Raw genomic sequence first — 18097 nt, 5'->3', positions numbered from 1 at the left:
CGGCATACATGTTTTGGCCAGCCCCTGTTCACTACTAAATATGTAGTTACTAGTTGGGTCCTGTGACCAGATTCATTGTAGTAATGTACTACGATGAACTAAAACCCAAAATTCTGAAGTGTCCCCACCATAATAGCAAGTACGAAGTTTGGATTCATTTCAATCTATTGCTTCTTCTAAGTCTGATGCATGACGTATCAAAGTAATATCGATAGGCTAGGCTCCCCTTTATCAGCAGTAGATGTTCAACAGGCGTGGCCAAGGGCTGTAATCTCGTTTCTCGTTATTACTAATCATTGGGTTCTCCTCCGCGAAGATGATGATTCTAAATAATGCCCGTGAACTCCATCCCGCAAGAATTTAAAGCAACGCAATATGCACCGCTGACCTCCAGATGATCAGGCAGCCTTTCACACCCCAGTTTTATCCAGTCTTGGTCGTTCCCTTTGAAAAATGCCCATACCAGAAAGAAAATAATGAAAACTTAAGATGGTATGTCCATGATCTTTCCCGGGTTCAAAATCCAGTGCGGATCGAGCGCTTGCTTTATGGATTTCATTACATGGATTGTATTAATGCCCACTTCCATCAGCAGCGCTTCCTTCTTGCCAATTCCAATCCCATGTTCTCCCTGTTCAAACACTTAAAATCGATTCGGTGGACAGGAGAAGCTTCAACTCACAGTGCAAGTGCCTTCCATTTCCAGAGCCCTTGTAACCATGCTTTTTACACACCGCTCAACCTTCTCCCTCTCTCCATCGATTCGGCGATCATAAAGAATACTGCCCACAAGATTAGTGTGCGCTTGTCCTAATTATTATCAAACCCGATAGCTGAGGACATGGCAAAGTTCGCATATTACAATAAAATTCGGCCTACCTTTCATGAAAGTTGCCGTCGCCTATATGGCCTAGAATACTTGCAAATAATCCCAAGTCATCCATCTCCTTCTTGCTGATTTCAATAATATCGGCCAACCTCGAGAATGGAACGGCAACATCAGTACTCCATACTTCGTTGCCTTCCTTCCTCAAAGCTAACATAGACCAAAGGCTTTCCTTCCTGGCACTCCATAGTAATTTCTGCTCCTTTACATCCTTTGCGAATTCGAAATTGCCTCCACCATGGGTTTTGGCGATGGCACCGACCATGGCGATATTCTCTTTGACCGAAGCTTTTGTGCCACTGAATTTGAAAAAAAGTGTAGGCATCTCTGTCCACTTTCTCGGCGCAGTAGACCCAGATAGGTTTACAACTTTCATTTGTACTTCATCCATGATCTCCATAGCCGCGACTTGCACACCGGCTCTCATGACGCTAGCAGCAGCGGATGCAGCATCGCGAATCGAGGGGAAAGTAACCACGGCGACGGAGAATTCTTGCGGTACGACGGCCAGCTTGAGAGTGATTTCCGTCACCAGGCCAAGGGTACCCTCAGATCCCACGAAGAGACTATTAAGGTTGTAGCCCGCGGAAGATTTTCTTGGCCGCCGCTTCGTTTTGATGATGGTACCGTCGGCCAACACAACTGTAAGGTTTATGACCCAATCCTTCATGGTACCATATCGTACGGCATTCGTACCTGAGCAGTTCGTACCTACCATACCGCCAATCTTTGCGCCTGTGGAAACTCGATCGTCAGCTTGGTTTGGAAACCTGAAGGGGCATGGATCGATGTCCCGAGAACCGTGAAACACTTTCAAGTCTTCTGGATCAGAAGCCCCAGGAACATGCCATACAGCTCCAGCAAACGGAACAGGAACTTTGCAGAATCATAATTGATGCACACTAAACGAAACTTGAAGAGAAGGGAAGCCTTACTTGGACCAGGATCTACCGGAAAGAAGAGTCTAGATTGGCGTTTAGCGAGCTGCTCATTCAAATCCATCCAAGACACAGAGGGCTGGACTACGATATCCATATCTTCTTCATGTAATTCCAGGATTTGGTCCATGTAAGTGAAATCGACACTAACGCCTCCATAAGGAGCTGAGAAGTTTCCTTCGAGACTTGTTCCGCCGGAGAATGGGATGATTGGAACTCGGTATTTGTAGCAGATCTTTGCAATTTTTGATACCTCATCTGTTGTCTTTGGATAGGCTACAGCTACTGGGAGGCCATCTACGTTAGTTGAGGACCATTCTGAATACCCGTGGGCCTTGAGGTCATCAGGATCTGTGGATATGGTATCTTCGTCACTTGTTGCTTGGCGGATTTCTTTGATTGCCTGGGCATCATTTAGTGACTGAAACTTGTAGGTAAAATGGTCCACGAGAAGAAGCATCGAGGAGTAAGCCAATGGGCGAAGCCCTCCCCTAGGGTCAAGAAGTGGGAGAGGTTAGTGGTATTTCTAGTCTTTGGAAGACTTCGCGGGACTACATTGTACCAATAAACATGCTAAATTCTGGAAACACTTACTGCTTCCATATCACCAATATCTGCATATTTAGGCTTTACAAACTTTGCAGGACTGGAGTAGTCTCTCTCCCTCGCCGCCTTGGAATTTGCCTGGAACGTGGCATATCCATGGACAAGCACAGCGGTGGCGGCAACCACAGCTACAACATTAAAGGAACTCCATCCTACTCGAACTCCTTTGCCTGTGCCAGTACCAGAGACAACTTTGGCCTTCGCGGCAGCTGTTGAAATTGAAGTTCTTGAGCTGTTCCACCTGCGTCTTAAGAATACCGAGTTTTGCGGCGTTGGTGTTCTAGAAGCCCAACCCCTCATCGGCGCGCCGGCGTTTTTTGCCGACCCGAGTCTGCAGACCGACATATTGCCAGCAAGGACTATGGAAGGTTAGGTCAAGGTAGGTACGGTACTGTAGATCAGGTTAGACCAGATTTGTGCTCCTTGCGGAAAATCTTTGCATCAGTTTGCTTTTGCAAAGGCACTCTCAGATTGAATTTGATGGGGAAAAGGTTAGAGTTAACGAGGAACAGCCGGTCGCCTTTTATATACCTAGGAAATGAGAGGGAAGAAATCTGCAATACGTACCTACTTCGAGACACCTAGGCAGGTACTAGGCAGGTACCTATGAACTTGTGCTAGTAGCTGGGAGAGGGGTGGAATATTGCCCGGAGAATAGATTCGCTATCTTGCTGCTGATGGTACTCTGTACCTATTCATACGGGCGAAGTGTACTTAGTCGTGTTGTTCTACTGCAACAGGCTGGCTTTTTGCAATAAAAATGGTGCTTGGATTGGAATACCTATATGGACTTGAGCATGTCCATGTCACTCATTCACTCTTCGACGTAGCTGAAGGATCGTGGCAATTCAGCCATGGTTTATATATATGCTGCGTTGTGGATCTGTCGTGCTATCGTCACAAATCCATCCCACTCTTTACTGCTACTTGTTTCTTAGAAGACAATGCAGTTTGAAGCCACCAACTTTTCTAATACTACTAGTAATACTGATACTAATACGTACAAGAACAAAGACTGTATGCCTCACCAGCCGAGCAATATTGCCCCACGCCACCTCCACCAGTCATTGAAGGTAATGCCACAGGAAACCCTGCAAGCCTTGACGTGCCCCTTTTGAGCCTTACATGTAGAGGTGAGCACTGCAGCCAGCGGTGTTACCGAGTAAACCCCTCTGGCCCAAGCAATCCGAAATCAAGTCATCCTTCGAGCTTCTCCTCGCCATCAAAGCGCACGAGGTCTCTTTCCCCTCACGATAGTAGAGTCATTTTTTCTCCAGTGCTGCTTTTCTTACCTCACAGAAAGCTCACTACTGCAGCCTGCAGTGAGGCCCCGACATTCCGAAATGTGATTGCCCTGATCTGACCTAATCCACCGCTGTAGAACGCACCGCATTATCCCAGATCGAGTAGGTCATTGGAAGAATGTCCCTCCCCCCCTCCTCTTAGTTGTCCTCGTGTTTGCAAATATCCTATAAAGTGCACTATGTAGTTTTTGCTGCAAGGATATAACGCGTCTTCCACAACTACCATATGAACTTGGATTTGCATGGGGGTCACTTTATAATCATCACTCACCCAGGTAGAGGAATTGCATGTCTCTTACCCAGAGACAAAAATAATTTCTGAAACCCTTGCGATTGGGGCGAAGAGGATTGTCACATTTGATGGTATTGGCTTACTATGCCGCTATCTGCATGACTTTTGCAAAAACCTGAGCAAAGTCCAATACTCCATTCCATGACCCATCTTGACCCAAAGCAAAAGTAAACATCTAGTGGCCTGCAATGGCATGGGCACGTCTGCGATCTCTCTCTTCCGCAATGCTCAGCTTGACACCTTTGCCCTTTGGCAGTGAAACCCATGGCTTCTCAGAACCGATGACGAAGACGTTGTTCTCACGAGTAGCGAAAGAGTTGTCTATGGCATCCTTGATGTGAACGATGTTGAAACCACCATCGTGGCGTTCTCGGTGGGTGATGACACCAACACGACCCATGTTACGACCACCAGTAGCCATGGCGATAACACCAGTGTCGAACTTGATGAAGTCGGTAATCTTTCCGGTGGCAAGATCAATCTTGACGGTGTCGTTGACCTTGATGGTTGGGTCAGGGTAACGAATACTACACAGCGCAAAATTCGTCAGCATTTCTGGGGGAATTGTATAGTAACCGTTGATCCAGCTCCAATCAATCGTTTTGAGATGGATCGACCAAAGCTTGGACCAACGGCTGAATGATGTCTGATAGAACTTACGTTCGTGCATCGTGCGTGACCAAGAATGGGATTCCGCCTTTGCCCAACTGTACTCTCTTGACCTTGCCAAGCTTGTATTCTGCCTCCTCAGCCTGGATTCGGTGGACGGTGAAGCGGCCCTTGGTGTCGTACACCAGACGGAAGTGCTCGCCGGTCTTCTCGATGCTGATGACGTCCATGAAGCCTGCTGGGTAGGTGGCATCGGTTCGGACCTTGCCATCAACCTTGATCAAGCGCTGCATGACAATAGCCTTGGTCTCGCGCGAGTTGAGCGCATACTTTAGACGGTTTCGGATGAAAACAATGAGAGGCATGCAGTCGCGAAGCTTGTGAGGACCGGGGGATGGACGAGGAGCATAGGCACCAGACAATTTGTCCAGAAGCCAATGCGATGGCGCGCTCAAGCGCTTTTGGTGCTTCTTTCTGTATAGAGATCGAGATTAGCAGGTTCTCAAGAGATAGACAAGTATGTACGAGGCTGGGAACAAGATATCGCAGGTACTGAATGCCAGGGTCAAGGTCAAACGCTCTTGGGAGGGCGGAAACCGACACATCGCACTCTTGTGAACCATTTGCCAAGCTGACTTGCTGCGTGCGATACCTGGGGAGTGAGAAATAGAATGGAAGAGGAGACATACGGTCCGCGTCCCATGATTTCTTCTTTCTACCTGCTTGTAAAGGCTGGCTCGGAATCTGCACGCAGAATTGGTGTTGAGGGGATTGAAGCTGCAAAGTTTCGCGAAAGATTGTAGATAGAAAAGTGCGATTCCACTTTCTTGGAGCTAGTCAACTTTGGGTAATATAGGCGACAACCCAGCGTAATCACGTGGAATGATACTTCCGGTTCCGGGACCAATGGAAGTTTTGAAGAAACTCTTATCTTGTCTGAAGTTTTCTAAATCCTGTACATTGGAGAAGTGTAGGAGGGGCTTGCATCGTTTTGTTGATTACGATGTTTATACAGGCTCTCCAAAAAGATACCAGTATATACAAACACCCATACAATGAAATGGAACTTCGATTGAGCTTTTACTCCTCACACGCACCGTATCATGATATTTGTGGGTATTTTGACTTTTATTTATCTTCTCTAGCCAGATTCCTGTACGAAAGGCTTTGTTGAATCTATAAAAGAACTTTAAAGGTGGCTGGTATTGTCGTGGTTTAAATATACCCCTTGAGTACTGCAGCCTCCGCATTCAATATCGAAGATCCAGCAGCTCCAATAACAGCTATTACAAGTTAGCACTGCCGTAATGCAGAGCTCAAAAGAAGACTTACTATTGTGACTCAAAGCAACGAATTTTAAATCGAATATTCCACTCTCATCCTCTCTCACCCGCCCAACGCTCACAGTATACCCATTTTGAGTATTCCTGTCGAGTCGTGGCTGCGGTCTATCAGGTTCTTCCATCACCAATATAGAAGGCTCCGGGGCTGAAGGACATCCCAATGTCTGTGCTTCGCTCACATAACTGCTAAGAGCCTTCTTGACAGCTTCTGCGGAAGGCTTAGGACCGTTCCTGTTTTTGAATCTCAAAGAAACACAGGCAGTATGGCCATCCAGGACCGGCACCCTATTGCAAGCCGCGGATATTTTCAAGTCGGACTGATTGTGAAACCCAGAGACCTCGCTGTTGACCGTTCCTAGAATCTTCTGCGCCTCGGTCTCCAGCTTGTCTTCCTCTCCTGATATGAAGGGAACAACATTATCCAGAATATCCATACTGCTGACTCCAGGATACCCAGCACCAGAAACAGCCTGCAGCGTAACTACGCTTACTTGGTCTACTTCTCCAAACTCCTTCTGTATGGCAGCAAAGGGAATAACAATTCCAATAACAGCACAATTCGAGTTGCAAACCAGGAAGCCCTTCTTCAGGCCATATTGTTTCCGCTGGTGGGGTATGACGTCAAAGTGAGATAGATTGACCGTAGGTACGACGAGGGGGACGAGTGGATCTTTGCGATAGTTTTTCGCGTTCGAAAATACGGCCAATTCAGCCTTGAGGAACTCCATCTCTGTAATGAGTCAGTATTTGTATATCTTCCTCCCCGCAGCTGTTCTTACCGATATCACCAGCGACCTCCGCATCTAATCCACTGAACACAATGTCACAATCCGCGAATTCGCTAGCTTTGCACTCCTTGACAACCAGTTCCGCCACATGGTTGCCCATCGGCGATGCTTGCTTCCATTTCACAGCATCTTTATATTTCTTGCCCGCAGACCGCGATGAGGCTCCTAGAGCATGGATAGTAAATTGGGGATGCTGTGCAAGAAGTAATATGAACCGCTGGCCCACGGAACCAGTGCAACCAAGAACACCTGGGAGCAGTTAGCAAGCTTCATCAATGTATGGCGGGGTCAATAGCCTTCGGCGTCAAGGCTTCAATGGTAGGTCAATTGATCTTCATACTTACCACACTTTTTGGAAGGGAATTGGGAAGGCATTGGGGGATAATTGAATTGAACAAAAGCCAAAGAAGAGAAAATGGGGTTGTGCGTTAAGCGTGAAGAGTGTGTTGAATATTGTATTTGGAGGGAGTCGAGTCACAAAAAATATAACCAAGGGCCCGCCGCTATCGGTCAAACCACCGCGGGGCAGAGCATAGTGGCGAATTATCCCCCGAAATCATACCTGCATCACCAGGGTTCGTACCAGCAGTACTAGGTATACCTCAATTCTTCTAGTAAAAGCGACCAAACTTTGCTGCTGCATATACACGCTTGCCTTAATTTTTCAAAAGTTTCAAAATTACATGATTCTATAGGTAACTATACAGCTATGGACGCCTGTCATCCATCTAATTGTTATACACCGACAAGAACCTCCTACGTCCTAAATCCTTTAATATTCATCGCGAACCGGTATAAACCACTCATCTTTCCGACTACTAACCGCCTGTTTCGCCTGCACCATAGCCAGAAGCATCTCATTATGCGGACATGCCATGTCCAACTCCTTCGCCCGGCTGATTAAATAGCCGTTCCAGAACTCGACACCTGTTCTTCTACCAGCCTTGACGAGCTGCAGCATTGTGGTTGTGTTCCCGCGAGTGTTCTTAATTGTCGAGAAAACGATTCGCTCGAGTTTCTTGACGCTGAAGCGACAGTCAATCCTAGCAACACGAGAGATCTCAGGAAGAGACCGCAATATCAGAGATGTTTCTTGCAAAACAAGTCGCATTGTCCGTTTTACGTTGTAGTTGTTGAGAAGCTGATCATTGGGGCAATCGTATAACACAGACAATGGACCCAAGACGGCATTAACGGCAAGATTCTCAAGCTGTTCCATGTGAAAATCGGGACGATTCCGGGCATGCGCCTTGAGTTCGGGAGATCTGGTTAATGTCCGCAACAAGTAGAGAAAAGGCCCCCAGCTGTTATCCAGTCTTCGAATTAAAGGTTGGTCCTGGGGAACGCTTAGAAACTGGTCTTGTCGCTTTGTCGCCCGCATGAGGATACTGAGAGAGGTCTTCCCAGCCTCCCTCTCTATCACAGTAAAAGTTTTCTCCGTTGGGGTCAATTTGTGAGATATATTCCCAAGGGCATAATGAGGTCTCCTCATGGGGTCAGGGAAGAGGTTGGAGTTTATTTGATCGATGATACCCATACCATCCTGCAAGAAGCAGATGGATGTCCAAGGTCGAATGCGGTGCACGATCCCAGCTAGGGCCGGCAGAGTGGCGAACGCATCCGTGGTAACAACCAGATGGTGTATGGCACTATCGTTCTGGTCGTACCGTCGTATTGGCACATGTCCTTGAAATCCACTACTCTCATAGTCTCCTGAAAATTCAACTTCAATTCCAGATTGGACAGTGAGCTTTCCTTGTCGCAAGACTCTAACCGCAGCGCCCTCCTCGTTCCATCTTCTCATAAGGTCATGCGTATGAAGCAACAAAATGACCGGTGGCGCATGTGGGAGTCCGGCAAGTGAGTGGGCAATATATTTTCCATGACGAGTAGCACCGAGTACATGTATGGTAGTAGATATTTCATGTTCCTGCTGGAGGCGTTGTTCAATAGCGGACTGGGTCGCTGCAAGTTCAATAGCAGGATCCGGAATAGCAAACATGTCTAGCTCTGTAGATGGATCGACCGGGGCTGAATATTCTTCAATAACAGGATTCGAAACAGAACACGTATCTAGCTCTGTAGAGGGATCGGCTGGTGTTGAATACTCTTCGACGACAGGATCCGAGATAGAACTTATATCCAGCTCTCCAGAGGAATCTGCGGGAGTCGCGGTTTGGTCTTCTGGAATATCGTTGTGCTCCTCAGCTTCCTCCTGCGAAGGCTTACCACCGCTATTTTCCTGCATAGATGAACCTAACAAGTCATCAATGGCCAGTTCTCTTTTTCTTGTGCCTTCTCTTTTTAAACGCTCAGGAAGGCCTTCTCTTATTAGACGTTCCGGAAAGCCATCTATAAACGGCATGTCTTGCGGCGCATCATATATTCTTCTCTCCACAGCGCCGGTGTTATATTCCCTGTGTCGTCCCGTGTGGTTTCTCCTTGAGCTGCAAAGTCTGAGATTGCCGCGGACACACTCATGGTATTTCAGCCGCGGCCACCAATATGTTCTAGGATGCGTCGACATGCATCCGATAGCCACCCGGCCATCATAAAGGTTATTGCAGGGCCATTGGAGGTTACGAGGTATTCTAGGAAACACCCGCAACAGCGGACGGCCGCAAATTTGAAGAGACAGGATGAACGATTATCGGTAGTTATTGGAATCGATTCATGGCACAGTAGTCCAGGCGACTCAGAATGTGCGCCGGTCGAGGGGCGTCTATGTGAGCATGGAGGATGGCAAGGAAAAAGTCGTAAAGTGAAGTTCAGATAAGGAGGCGAGTAGTCAAGTGTTGAAGCGTGGCTCGTGAAGGTCGGGTCGTCGTATAATACAAAAGATCCCGAGATGATGCAACCCAAGGATCACCAAAGGGGAGGTGGGTGAAAGAAGAGGGTGAGGATGATTGTGGAAAATGCAAGACGTCAACGAATTGCAAATTCAGAGATTGTCGTTGGGTTGAGATTTGGCCTCAGACGGCGGCGGACGGGACGGACAGAAATAAAAAGCTTCGATGATCCTTGTACAATGCACAAAGTCAACATCCCTGCACGCGTCTCAGCCCAGCGGCCGCATCGTCAAAAAAAAGTTCAAGCAAGGGCTGCAAGGCACGGAACGACTTGGAAGCTTCAGTTCAGTTTATTCCAAAGACAACTGCAAGACAGCACAAGGCCATTAATTGTCTTGCAGCAGATCAATATCGCCATAATGGACTCCTCAAAGGTCTTGTCGCTTCTCGACCAGTTGGATGATGAGGTCGATGATCTGGAAGAAGCTCTCGCCCCGCTGCTCAAGGCGCTCTGGCAGAAACATCTTCCAAGCTCCCCTTGCTAGACAAAGCCAAGCTCTATACCCTCGTCACCTACGCCATCGAGTCTCTACTGTTCTGTACGTTCCACCCATCTACTTCATTTGCTTTTCTAACTGGCATGCATGCTAGCATATCTACGACTTCATGGCATCAAGGCGCGCGAACATCCTGTCTTTACCGAGCTCACCAGAGTCAAGCAGTACTTTGATAAAATCAAGATGACTGAAACGCCCCCCTCTACTACGAGAACGGTGACTATTGATAAGGCAGTTGCAAGAAGGTTCCTGGAGCCGGACTTGGTGTGTTTTTGTTTCATCTCTGCTTTCTGTGAATCTCCAACCTTCTTTGGGCTCAAGCTTGAATTCTCATCACACGTCCTGTCATTTGGTGTTTTGCTCTTATTGTACATGTGCTGACGTCCCACAGGCAGCTTCCAAAAAATACGCCCTGTTAGCAGCAGAGCTAAAGGCCAAAGAAAAAGTTAGAGCCCATATCAAGTTCGACGAATTGAACAAACAGATCGAAGAGAGACAGAACGCGCAAAAGCGAAAGTCTGATGGGATAGAGGGAAAGAATGAGGAAGGAGAGGCTGCTGAAGAATCATCCGATTCAGACTCGGATTCCTCTGCGGAAAGGGTCAATCAAGCTCCTGTTCCTCGGAAAAGCAGATCGAGGAAGAAGCGCAAGGTGAGTAAGGGCCAGGACTCACTTACGGCAGATGATGGATCTACTTCTACTGGGAAGCCCAAGAAGAAGGACACGAAGAAGGAAAGGAAGAAAAGCAAGGAAAATAGGACCAAGAGAGATAAAGGGGAGTGATTAGCACAAAGCACATGACTTGACGATTTGGGTATACTTGGCGGCATGGCGTTTGGGACAGTAATGCTTTTAGGAGTGATTCTCCTGAGCATATTCAGCATTGGCGTTGAACCAAGGATGTTGAGGATTTCGAGACGACAGGTTTGCTTTCTCTGAACATAGCTGCTTGGGCTTGACATTGGTTACAGGAATCAGTAACAAACATTAAACCCACATATGAAAACTACACTTGTTCTCACTTTCATACCTGAAATACTCCTATTAGTTTGTGATAAGACTAGGACTGAGTGAAAAGAGAAGTGAAGGGGGAGGGCCATTCCATTGTCTTGCCTCGGGATGGGATGTTATTCCCACCATCCGGTAAAAAGTCGCCCGCTAGTGCCGAGAGGAGCTTCCTTGTTGACCCACCGTACCTATTCCTCTCCTCGAGTACATCTTCAACTTTAAGCAATCTTCTACAACAACACTCTCCAGAACCATCCAATCTCACTAAACCCGACCGTTAAACTCACACTATTCAGTATGGCTCGTCAAGGAAGATCAGGAGGTGGCCGAGCTCCTTCTCGCCCAACCGTCGCCCCCAAAAGACCAGCAGCGCCTCCTCAGCAACAGACTCGCCCTGCGACCACCGCAGCCCATCCACCACAGCAACAGGCTCCTCCTCCCGCGGCGCAACAGGGCTCCGCTGGTCCAGGTCTTTTCGGTCAGATGGCTAGCACTGCAGCGTAAGTATAACCATGTACAATCTCACACCATCGGATATCCCTAACAAAATGCCAGAGGTGTTGCCGTCGGATCCTCAATTGGCCACGCAATCGGAGGTTTCTTTGGTGGAGGGTCAAGCCAGCCAGCTGAACAACCAGCAGACAACGGTGCCGTGGCTTCTCAAAACGGGCAGGCAGCTCAGAACAATTGGGGTACAAAAAGCTGCGACGTGGACGCACAGCAGTTCACAAAGTGCATGAATGAGAACCAGGGTGACTTGCAGACATGCAGTTGGTACTTGGAGCAGTTGGTATGTTATCTTTCAAAGTTTACATGGAGAAATTCTAACTTCCAGTCTAGAAAGCTTGCCAGAGCGCTGCCAGCCAATACTAGAATCGTCCTACTCCATTCTGAAGCGCATAGCAAGAGGGTTGCATTACTGGGGAGAACAAAGTGTAAACTAGCTTTCAATCAAGAGAGAATACCGCTCTTTCATTACTATACCTTTGATTCTCTCCAATTTGTATTTGCCTTCTACTGTATTTGACACATTTCACCCTTAACGACTTCTTTCTTACACTCACATGGAATCTCAAATAATTCGTAACTGTTCTATCTTCGAGATCCCTCGTCTCTACAATAGACCTCCCTCGAAGCTACCCTTTCGGAACCCAGAATCAATTACTTGTACTTCCCTTCAAGCTCTTCCTTCTCAGTCACCATATCATCAAACATCTGTCCTTAATCCCAACGTTCAGCTCTCGCATATTTCGTAATTTTCAGTCCTAAAAAGCCCCTGTATCGCGCCCCACATCAGTGAGTAGCTTCTCTACCGATACAATAGAAAAGAACATAGTCCGGTTGTACGAAGTATTAGCTCCTGCGCAACCCAGTCGGGTACCGTTGCTGGGATCATGCTATCGCTCGTCGGCGAATTAAATATGACTCTTTCCCCCGAGGTTTTTCAGATTTCGGCCTTGGTATGGAAAGACTGATACCACTATATCAACACCTACCATGGTTCCAGAGGGACCTACGGCTTGTTTTGCTAGAACGGCAATGGCTCTAGTACTAGGTCTAGGATATTGCCACCAGGCTCGAGAGACATCCATTCTAGGTAGTCTGCTGCTTGGCGGAGATGAAAGCGTGCTTCTTGGTCGGAGATAGAAGCATGGTTATCGTATATAGACTGGACGGTCTCGAGTCCGTTTGGTCTGGACATGATGGGTCTCACGAGGTAAGCTAGAGCAGGTCTGCCGCTTCCACCCAGCCATGTGTGGTGAGGGTTGTAGAAAAAGACTTTTATATGTGATTACACAAAGTCAACTTTATATAATAATAGTCCTATCACTTTTCCAACACTGATCTCAAGGGAATCTTCCGTTGTTTTGGTGAGGTTTATTGCGTTAAGAGACATAGCATCTAAGACCAGAAATAAATCCTTAATTAAGATGATCTTAGAGCTGTCTTTGGTTTAATTCTACTATTGCAGTCGTGGTGTAAAATTGCGCTGGAAGATGCAAAGAAGGGTTGATGCACGTCTCACTAGCGCGAAAAGCGCTGATCTTACAACTTACTGTATGACAAGGCTGCCCCTCATCACCAGACTTTCACGAAGCCGTTTGCGTGATTGCGATTACTTAGCAACACACAACACGTAAATCATGGAAGACGACGATTTAGCACAGGTATGCATGCATGCGTCTAACAAAAGGATGTGAGCTAACGAGAGCACGTTAGATCAGGAAGGCTCGACTCGAGCAGCTCAAGTCCCAAGGTGGAGGAGGAGGAGGTGGTGGGGCGGGAAGCAGCGGCGGCGGACAGGATGACAGACAGTAAATCACCTGGATACTCTCATTCAAGAAATTCGTACTGACAATATCCAAGGCAACAAGAAGGCAAGCCTATTCCCTAATCGCGAAGCACGAAATCTGACTTTTGCCCAGCCGAAGCACGTCAATCGATCTTGAGCCAAATTCTCGAGCCAGAAGCAGCAGATCGGTTAGGACGCATAAAAATGGTTAAAGAATCAAGGGCCGCAGACGTGGAGAACAGGTTAATTACGCTGGCAAGGTCGGGGCAGCTGCGAGCGAAGGTCACCGAAGAGCAGTTGAAGGAGTTGCTGAACGCAGTGGCGGAGAAGAAAGAAGAGGAGAAGATTGTAGTTAGTAGGAGGAAGGGTGGATGGGATGACGACGACGATGACTTGCTTGACCTATAAGCACTGCATAAAGGCGTTTAGGAGGGGAAAATAAGCAAAAGACCCTCATTTCGTTGGGTTTGTGAAGTGGAATTTGGAGTCTTTCTGTGGCGTGCAGCTCTATGATATCTCCCTTAAAAAGCATCTCAATTGATACCCAGGCTGTCACTAGATCGTTCCTTCGCCTCCTTCTCTGCCTTTCTCCTGGCGCGGTCTTTCTTCCTGATATCCCTCAGATCAACTGGCTTCTCGATACACAACTCGTTCCTTAATTCCTCGACGTCCCTTTCCAGCTGTTCCTCCCAGTAAACATTTATAACGTCTTTGCTCCTCAGTCCATTACTAATCGCCCAAGGAAGGTAGATAGTAAAGAATCTCTGCCTTTCCGCTGGCTTCAGCCTGGTCACAGCAAACATACTTAAGCCTGTCATTGGAAGAAGGGTATTGGCGAATTCGAAAGCCTTCAAGGCAACCTCCCCCTCAACCATGACTGGAAGTCCCGTCAAAGCATGATAGAAGTCATGGCATTCCCGATACCTCTGCATCACATACGCACACTCCTCGTCATCGATATATTTGACACTGTTCCGGGTATCAGGTGAGACTCCTTCGCGATCTAACCAATCTGCATATGCCCGCCCTACGGTATTGGCGGGTAGCCCGCGCAGGTAATCCATGGACAGGGTCTTAGAGGAGATGCGCGGACGGTCATGAAGGATACGTCGGCCTGTTGGTGAGGCTAGCATTGCGTCACGCAGGCGGTAGATGAAGTATGGTGTGGCAGTTGCTTCTCCGAGTGCTGCTATCAGGTCTGCAGATATGGTCAGCGAAGAAATGAGGGGTTCTTGAAGTGCAGAATACCTCCTCGCCGGGGATTGAGCCAAGACATGACTGCAGAGCCTACAGCGAGCCCAGCTCTCTCCACCCTTGTAAGAGGAACATGCCCTTCGTAGTTGGGAGGAGGTCGATTGAGGACGCCAAAGCTTCGAGAGTTCAGACAGATTGTGCAGGCTGTGAGCAATTCGGCGGGAAGACGGGTCCTCAATGGCGACTGTCGCAAGAAAAGGGCCATTTCTGATTTCTGTGGTACTTTAGATAGATGCATCAATTGGGGTGTTTGTAAAGTAGAAAGTCCTTCCTGCTTGCATCTGGAGGAATCAGCTTAGAAGTCGTACAATACTACTCAGAGCAGAGAGCTCGGATGCAAGCGGAACGTTTCCGCTTTTGGCGTCCATTGCAATCATAGGTAGGTAATAATAATGTTTTTTGTTTTTTGTTTTTTGTTTTCCAGCATTCCAATAATTGAACATGATTGCTAGCGCAGTAAGTACTTGTAACCACTTTCATCCTTCAACCTCCTGCTTGACAACCTCGATATATCCGATCTGACAACGGTCCGGTCCCTTCCATAACGCACGCACCCTCGTTTAAATACCACCTGTTCCTTCCTATTACACGTTGTCCGTTAAACATAGGACATGAACGCCCACCGGCAATTTACGCAATGGGCGCTCACTCAAAACGTTGAGATCAATGGCGTTGCACCACACAGATTTCCTGGCAAGGGACTTGGGATAGTAGCAGAGAAAAACCTCAAGGTATGACAAAGTTCTGTCTATCTGTCGCCCTCGTGAGGACTTTGGGGTTATTCTTTTCATACGGTTTCCAGCTCGAATTTTACGTTGCAACTAAAGTATCTATTTCAGGAGCATTAGTTTATTGCTAGCCTAATTTCGATTTCTATGAATACCAGTTACTCAGACCAAGATCATTAGTACCTCTTTTGAAATACTATCAGTTGGGATATACAATATTGTAATATTATTTGTCCAATCATAGCGTGTGAAATCTCAGTTGAGAAGTCTGGCCTAAAGTTTGCAATGTTCTATTCGTTACTCTTCTTACTCGCTACAGCAAATGATATTTTTATTGGATGGTTGCTAAAACCCGTGACAGGTGGGAGAAACAATTGTCAAAGTTCCCCTTGCTGCTCTCAGAACCGTACACACGGTCCCGAAGTATATCTCGAGCAAAATTGGAGCCATTACCGTACATGGCCTTTTAGCTGCAGAACTTTCTCTCGATACCACACCTACATATGCTTGTGTAAGGAAAAATGGCTCTTTGATATTACCCTACCCCCTTCTATCATATTTCGTCTCATGTGCTCTACATCATCCTATAGATTCCCCAAACTGGAAACATAAGCTCCTTCTACTCCCTAAACCTTCTTGAATAGGAAATAATTAACTTCCCCGTGATCTAGTGGCAGAAAGTTCTCCCGACTCAAGAGGACTTCACAGAATCATTGCCTTTATTATGGAATACGGAATTACAGCGTCTCCTCCCGGAAGCATCTCAAGCTCTCCTAAAGAACCAAAAGAAAAAGTTGTCCTTGGACTGGGTAGCTGTTTCAAAGGCTTTCCCAGAAATGGAATACGAGAAGTATCTGTACAATTGGCTGGTAGTCAACACAAGGACGTTTTACTTCCTTGATCCGAAAAAAACGAAGATACAACCTACTCCTGATGATTGCATGGTCAGTACAGCCCCTTCTCCAACTACCAAGTCGATTGGCATATGGGATATCATAATGTTCCATTTCAAATGAGCAATTTCGGGACATCAAAAAACCCCCGGATTCTAGTACTTCTAGACAACATCACACAACGCTTTCCTGGGACAGAGATGCCGGCGACTCACTCCCGTGCCCTGTAATCGCTCACCTGAGGCGGAAACATTATGATATCTTATATGCCACGTGCTGTAATAGACAGAATCCTGACACCTATCCCCTAGGCCCTTAACCCCTTCGCAGATTACTTTAATCACTCCTCTAATGGGTGCAATGTCTCGTTCAATGCCAATGCCTATCAAATCAGCACCTGCACCCCTATTGAAAGGGGATCTGAAATCAATATCAGCTACGGAATGCACAGCAACGACTTCCTGCTTGCCGAGTATGGATTCATCTTCCCCGAAAACGCTTCGGACCAGGTCTCGCTTGACCAATTCATCCTGCCACTCTTATCCAACAAACAAAAGGATGACTTGGAAGCGGCTGGCTTTCTGGGGAAATATGTCCTGGACATAAATGGTGTCTGCTATCGAACAGAAGTAGCGTTGAGAATTCTATGTCTTTCGCCGAAGAAATGGCATAGGAGTATCGATGGATCAGATGATGGGGAGGCGATCCAGGCGACTGTGGATCAATTGGTGATCAAGGTGCTGTTGGAGTTTAATAGTCACGTTTCAGAGATGCTTCTAAAGGTATCGAAAATTGATTCTGAGCTTGCTGGTCAAGAGACCTTGAGCGAGCGTTGGGAGCAAATCCGCCTGCTTTTGCAGGTCACTATTAATAGAATACGCAATGAAAGCTCCGCAGCTTGATAATGAAAGCAAAAACCATCCAAGTTAGTGTATGTGTGTCTAGGTCACCACGTGGACCCTGTTGTATAATGAGAAAACTTCGTAGGTTTTTGATCCGATCCATTTCTTTCATCCCCATTCGGCCACAAAAGCATGTGCAATTCCAGTTCAACTGCATGATCAATGGAGTCTACAAACTTTCAACGCTCTACTGTCTTTTTGACGGGCTAATGGTTTTGAGAAAGGCGACAGGAGCGCGCCTGATCAACAGCCGTTAGAACCACAGACTTGAGCTCCGTGCTCCCCCAACATTCGTAGCGCTGCTGTCGAGAGCCCTGCGCTGACTGGGAAGTAAGGCCCTATCATCATGGAAGCTCTTTTCTCTGCTGGGTGGCTGACCATCTTCACTTCCTGGATTTACGAGACCTTGCATGCGCGGAAGAGTCTTTGAAGCGTAGTTCGGCAGACGGTTCTCTTTGTCATACTCCAAGTCAAGTAGCTCTGGTGGGAAGCCGTCATACGAGGATCTGGAGGCTCTGTCTTCTTCGCCACCGCTTGGAAATAGCCTCTCGCCCTGAGTACTGGCTTCTGCCTTTGGGGGTTCGCCACGACGACCGCTGGTTTCTTCACCGTACCAGTAATTTAAGGATGTAGTGTCGCCCATACTTGCCCATTGGCTGTCATGGGCAGCTTTTAAGATGCTGCTAGCATTGTCGGCATCAAGGCAAGGGGCATCACCGACGCAGTCCGATCTCATGACTTTGATTAGATCTGTAAGCGGGTTCTGAGCTGCTACTTTTGGTGACGTGAAAATCATTGGGCCTCTATTCTCCTCTGCAGTGTCCACCATTCTTTCGTAGCTAGAATAATTGTGTCTTGAGAAAGGAGTTACTCGGCGAAGGCTATTGGGGAGCCTCGGCGCAGCAC

The 18097-nt window shown here is 47.3% G+C and overlaps 8 protein-coding genes across 8 annotated transcripts; 4 read left to right on the top strand and 4 right to left on the bottom strand.

Moving 5' to 3' along the window:
• Positions 1 to 484: 484 nt before the first annotated feature.
• DLD1_1 (D-lactate dehydrogenase [cytochrome], mitochondrial) lies at positions 485 to 2775 on the bottom strand (the record flags this gene model as incomplete). The annotated part of the gene is made up of 5 exons (XM_031147120.1): positions 485 to 631; positions 683 to 782; positions 880 to 1762; positions 1822 to 2227; positions 2419 to 2775. The coding sequence occupies 5 exons, from the start codon at positions 2773 to 2775 to the stop codon at positions 485 to 487; spliced, it is 1893 nt and encodes a 630-aa protein (XP_031007619.1).
• Positions 2776 to 4201: 1426 nt separating this feature from the next.
• Positions 4202 to 5338, bottom strand: RPS4 (40S ribosomal protein; the record flags this gene model as incomplete). The annotated part of the gene is made up of 3 exons (XM_031147119.1): positions 4202 to 4553; positions 4687 to 5109; positions 5325 to 5338. 3 exons carry the CDS (start codon positions 5336 to 5338, stop codon positions 4202 to 4204), a joined length of 789 nt encoding a protein of 262 aa, XP_031007620.1.
• Positions 5339 to 5850: 512 nt separating this feature from the next.
• On the bottom strand, positions 5851 to 7141 carry LHYA1_G002140 (putative aspartate-semialdehyde dehydrogenase; the record flags this gene model as incomplete). Its single annotated transcript, XM_031147118.1, has 4 exons — positions 5851 to 5918; positions 5968 to 6708; positions 6758 to 7015; positions 7111 to 7141. The coding sequence occupies 4 exons, from the start codon at positions 7139 to 7141 to the stop codon at positions 5851 to 5853; spliced, it is 1098 nt and encodes a 365-aa protein (XP_031007621.1).
• A 2833-nt stretch (positions 7142 to 9974) lies between these two features.
• LHYA1_G002139 (Exosome complex protein) lies at positions 9975 to 10896 on the top strand (the record flags this gene model as incomplete). Its single annotated transcript, XM_031147117.1, has 4 exons — positions 9975 to 10022; positions 10088 to 10154; positions 10207 to 10376; positions 10504 to 10896. 4 exons carry the CDS (start codon positions 9975 to 9977, stop codon positions 10894 to 10896), a joined length of 678 nt encoding a protein of 225 aa, XP_031007647.1.
• Positions 10897 to 11418: 522 nt separating this feature from the next.
• Positions 11419 to 11994, top strand: MIX17 (Mitochondrial intermembrane space cysteine motif-containing protein; the record flags this gene model as incomplete). Its single annotated transcript, XM_031147116.1, has 3 exons — positions 11419 to 11621; positions 11677 to 11911; positions 11962 to 11994. The coding sequence occupies 3 exons, from the start codon at positions 11419 to 11421 to the stop codon at positions 11992 to 11994; spliced, it is 471 nt and encodes a 156-aa protein (XP_031007646.1).
• Positions 11995 to 13265: 1271 nt separating this feature from the next.
• LHYA1_G002137 (Uncharacterized protein) lies at positions 13266 to 13822 on the top strand (the record flags this gene model as incomplete). Its single annotated transcript, XM_031147115.1, has 3 exons — positions 13266 to 13289; positions 13342 to 13436; positions 13525 to 13822. 3 exons carry the CDS (start codon positions 13266 to 13268, stop codon positions 13820 to 13822), a joined length of 417 nt encoding a protein of 138 aa, XP_031007639.1.
• Positions 13823 to 13947: 125 nt separating this feature from the next.
• Positions 13948 to 14873, bottom strand: coq4 (Ubiquinone biosynthesis protein coq4, mitochondrial; the record flags this gene model as incomplete). The annotated part of the gene is made up of 2 exons (XM_031147114.1): positions 13948 to 14612; positions 14663 to 14873. The coding sequence occupies 2 exons, from the start codon at positions 14871 to 14873 to the stop codon at positions 13948 to 13950; spliced, it is 876 nt and encodes a 291-aa protein (XP_031007638.1).
• Positions 14874 to 15279: 406 nt separating this feature from the next.
• On the top strand, positions 15280 to 17191 carry set11 (Ribosomal lysine N-methyltransferase; the record flags this gene model as incomplete). Its single annotated transcript, XM_031147113.1, has 4 exons — positions 15280 to 15399; positions 15758 to 15907; positions 16068 to 16340; positions 16601 to 17191. The coding sequence occupies 4 exons, from the start codon at positions 15280 to 15282 to the stop codon at positions 17189 to 17191; spliced, it is 1134 nt and encodes a 377-aa protein (XP_031007641.1).
• Between the last annotated feature and the right edge of the window lie 906 nt (positions 17192 to 18097).

This window comes from Lachnellula hyalina (genome assembly GCF_007821495.1).
Source record: "Lachnellula hyalina strain CBS 185.66 chromosome Unknown contig00025, whole genome shotgun sequence".
NCBI lineage: Eukaryota > Fungi > Ascomycota > Leotiomycetes > Helotiales > Lachnaceae > Lachnellula > Lachnellula hyalina.
Note: the sequence above shows the minus strand (reverse complement) of the source record. Positions and strands in the feature narration are given on the sequence as shown.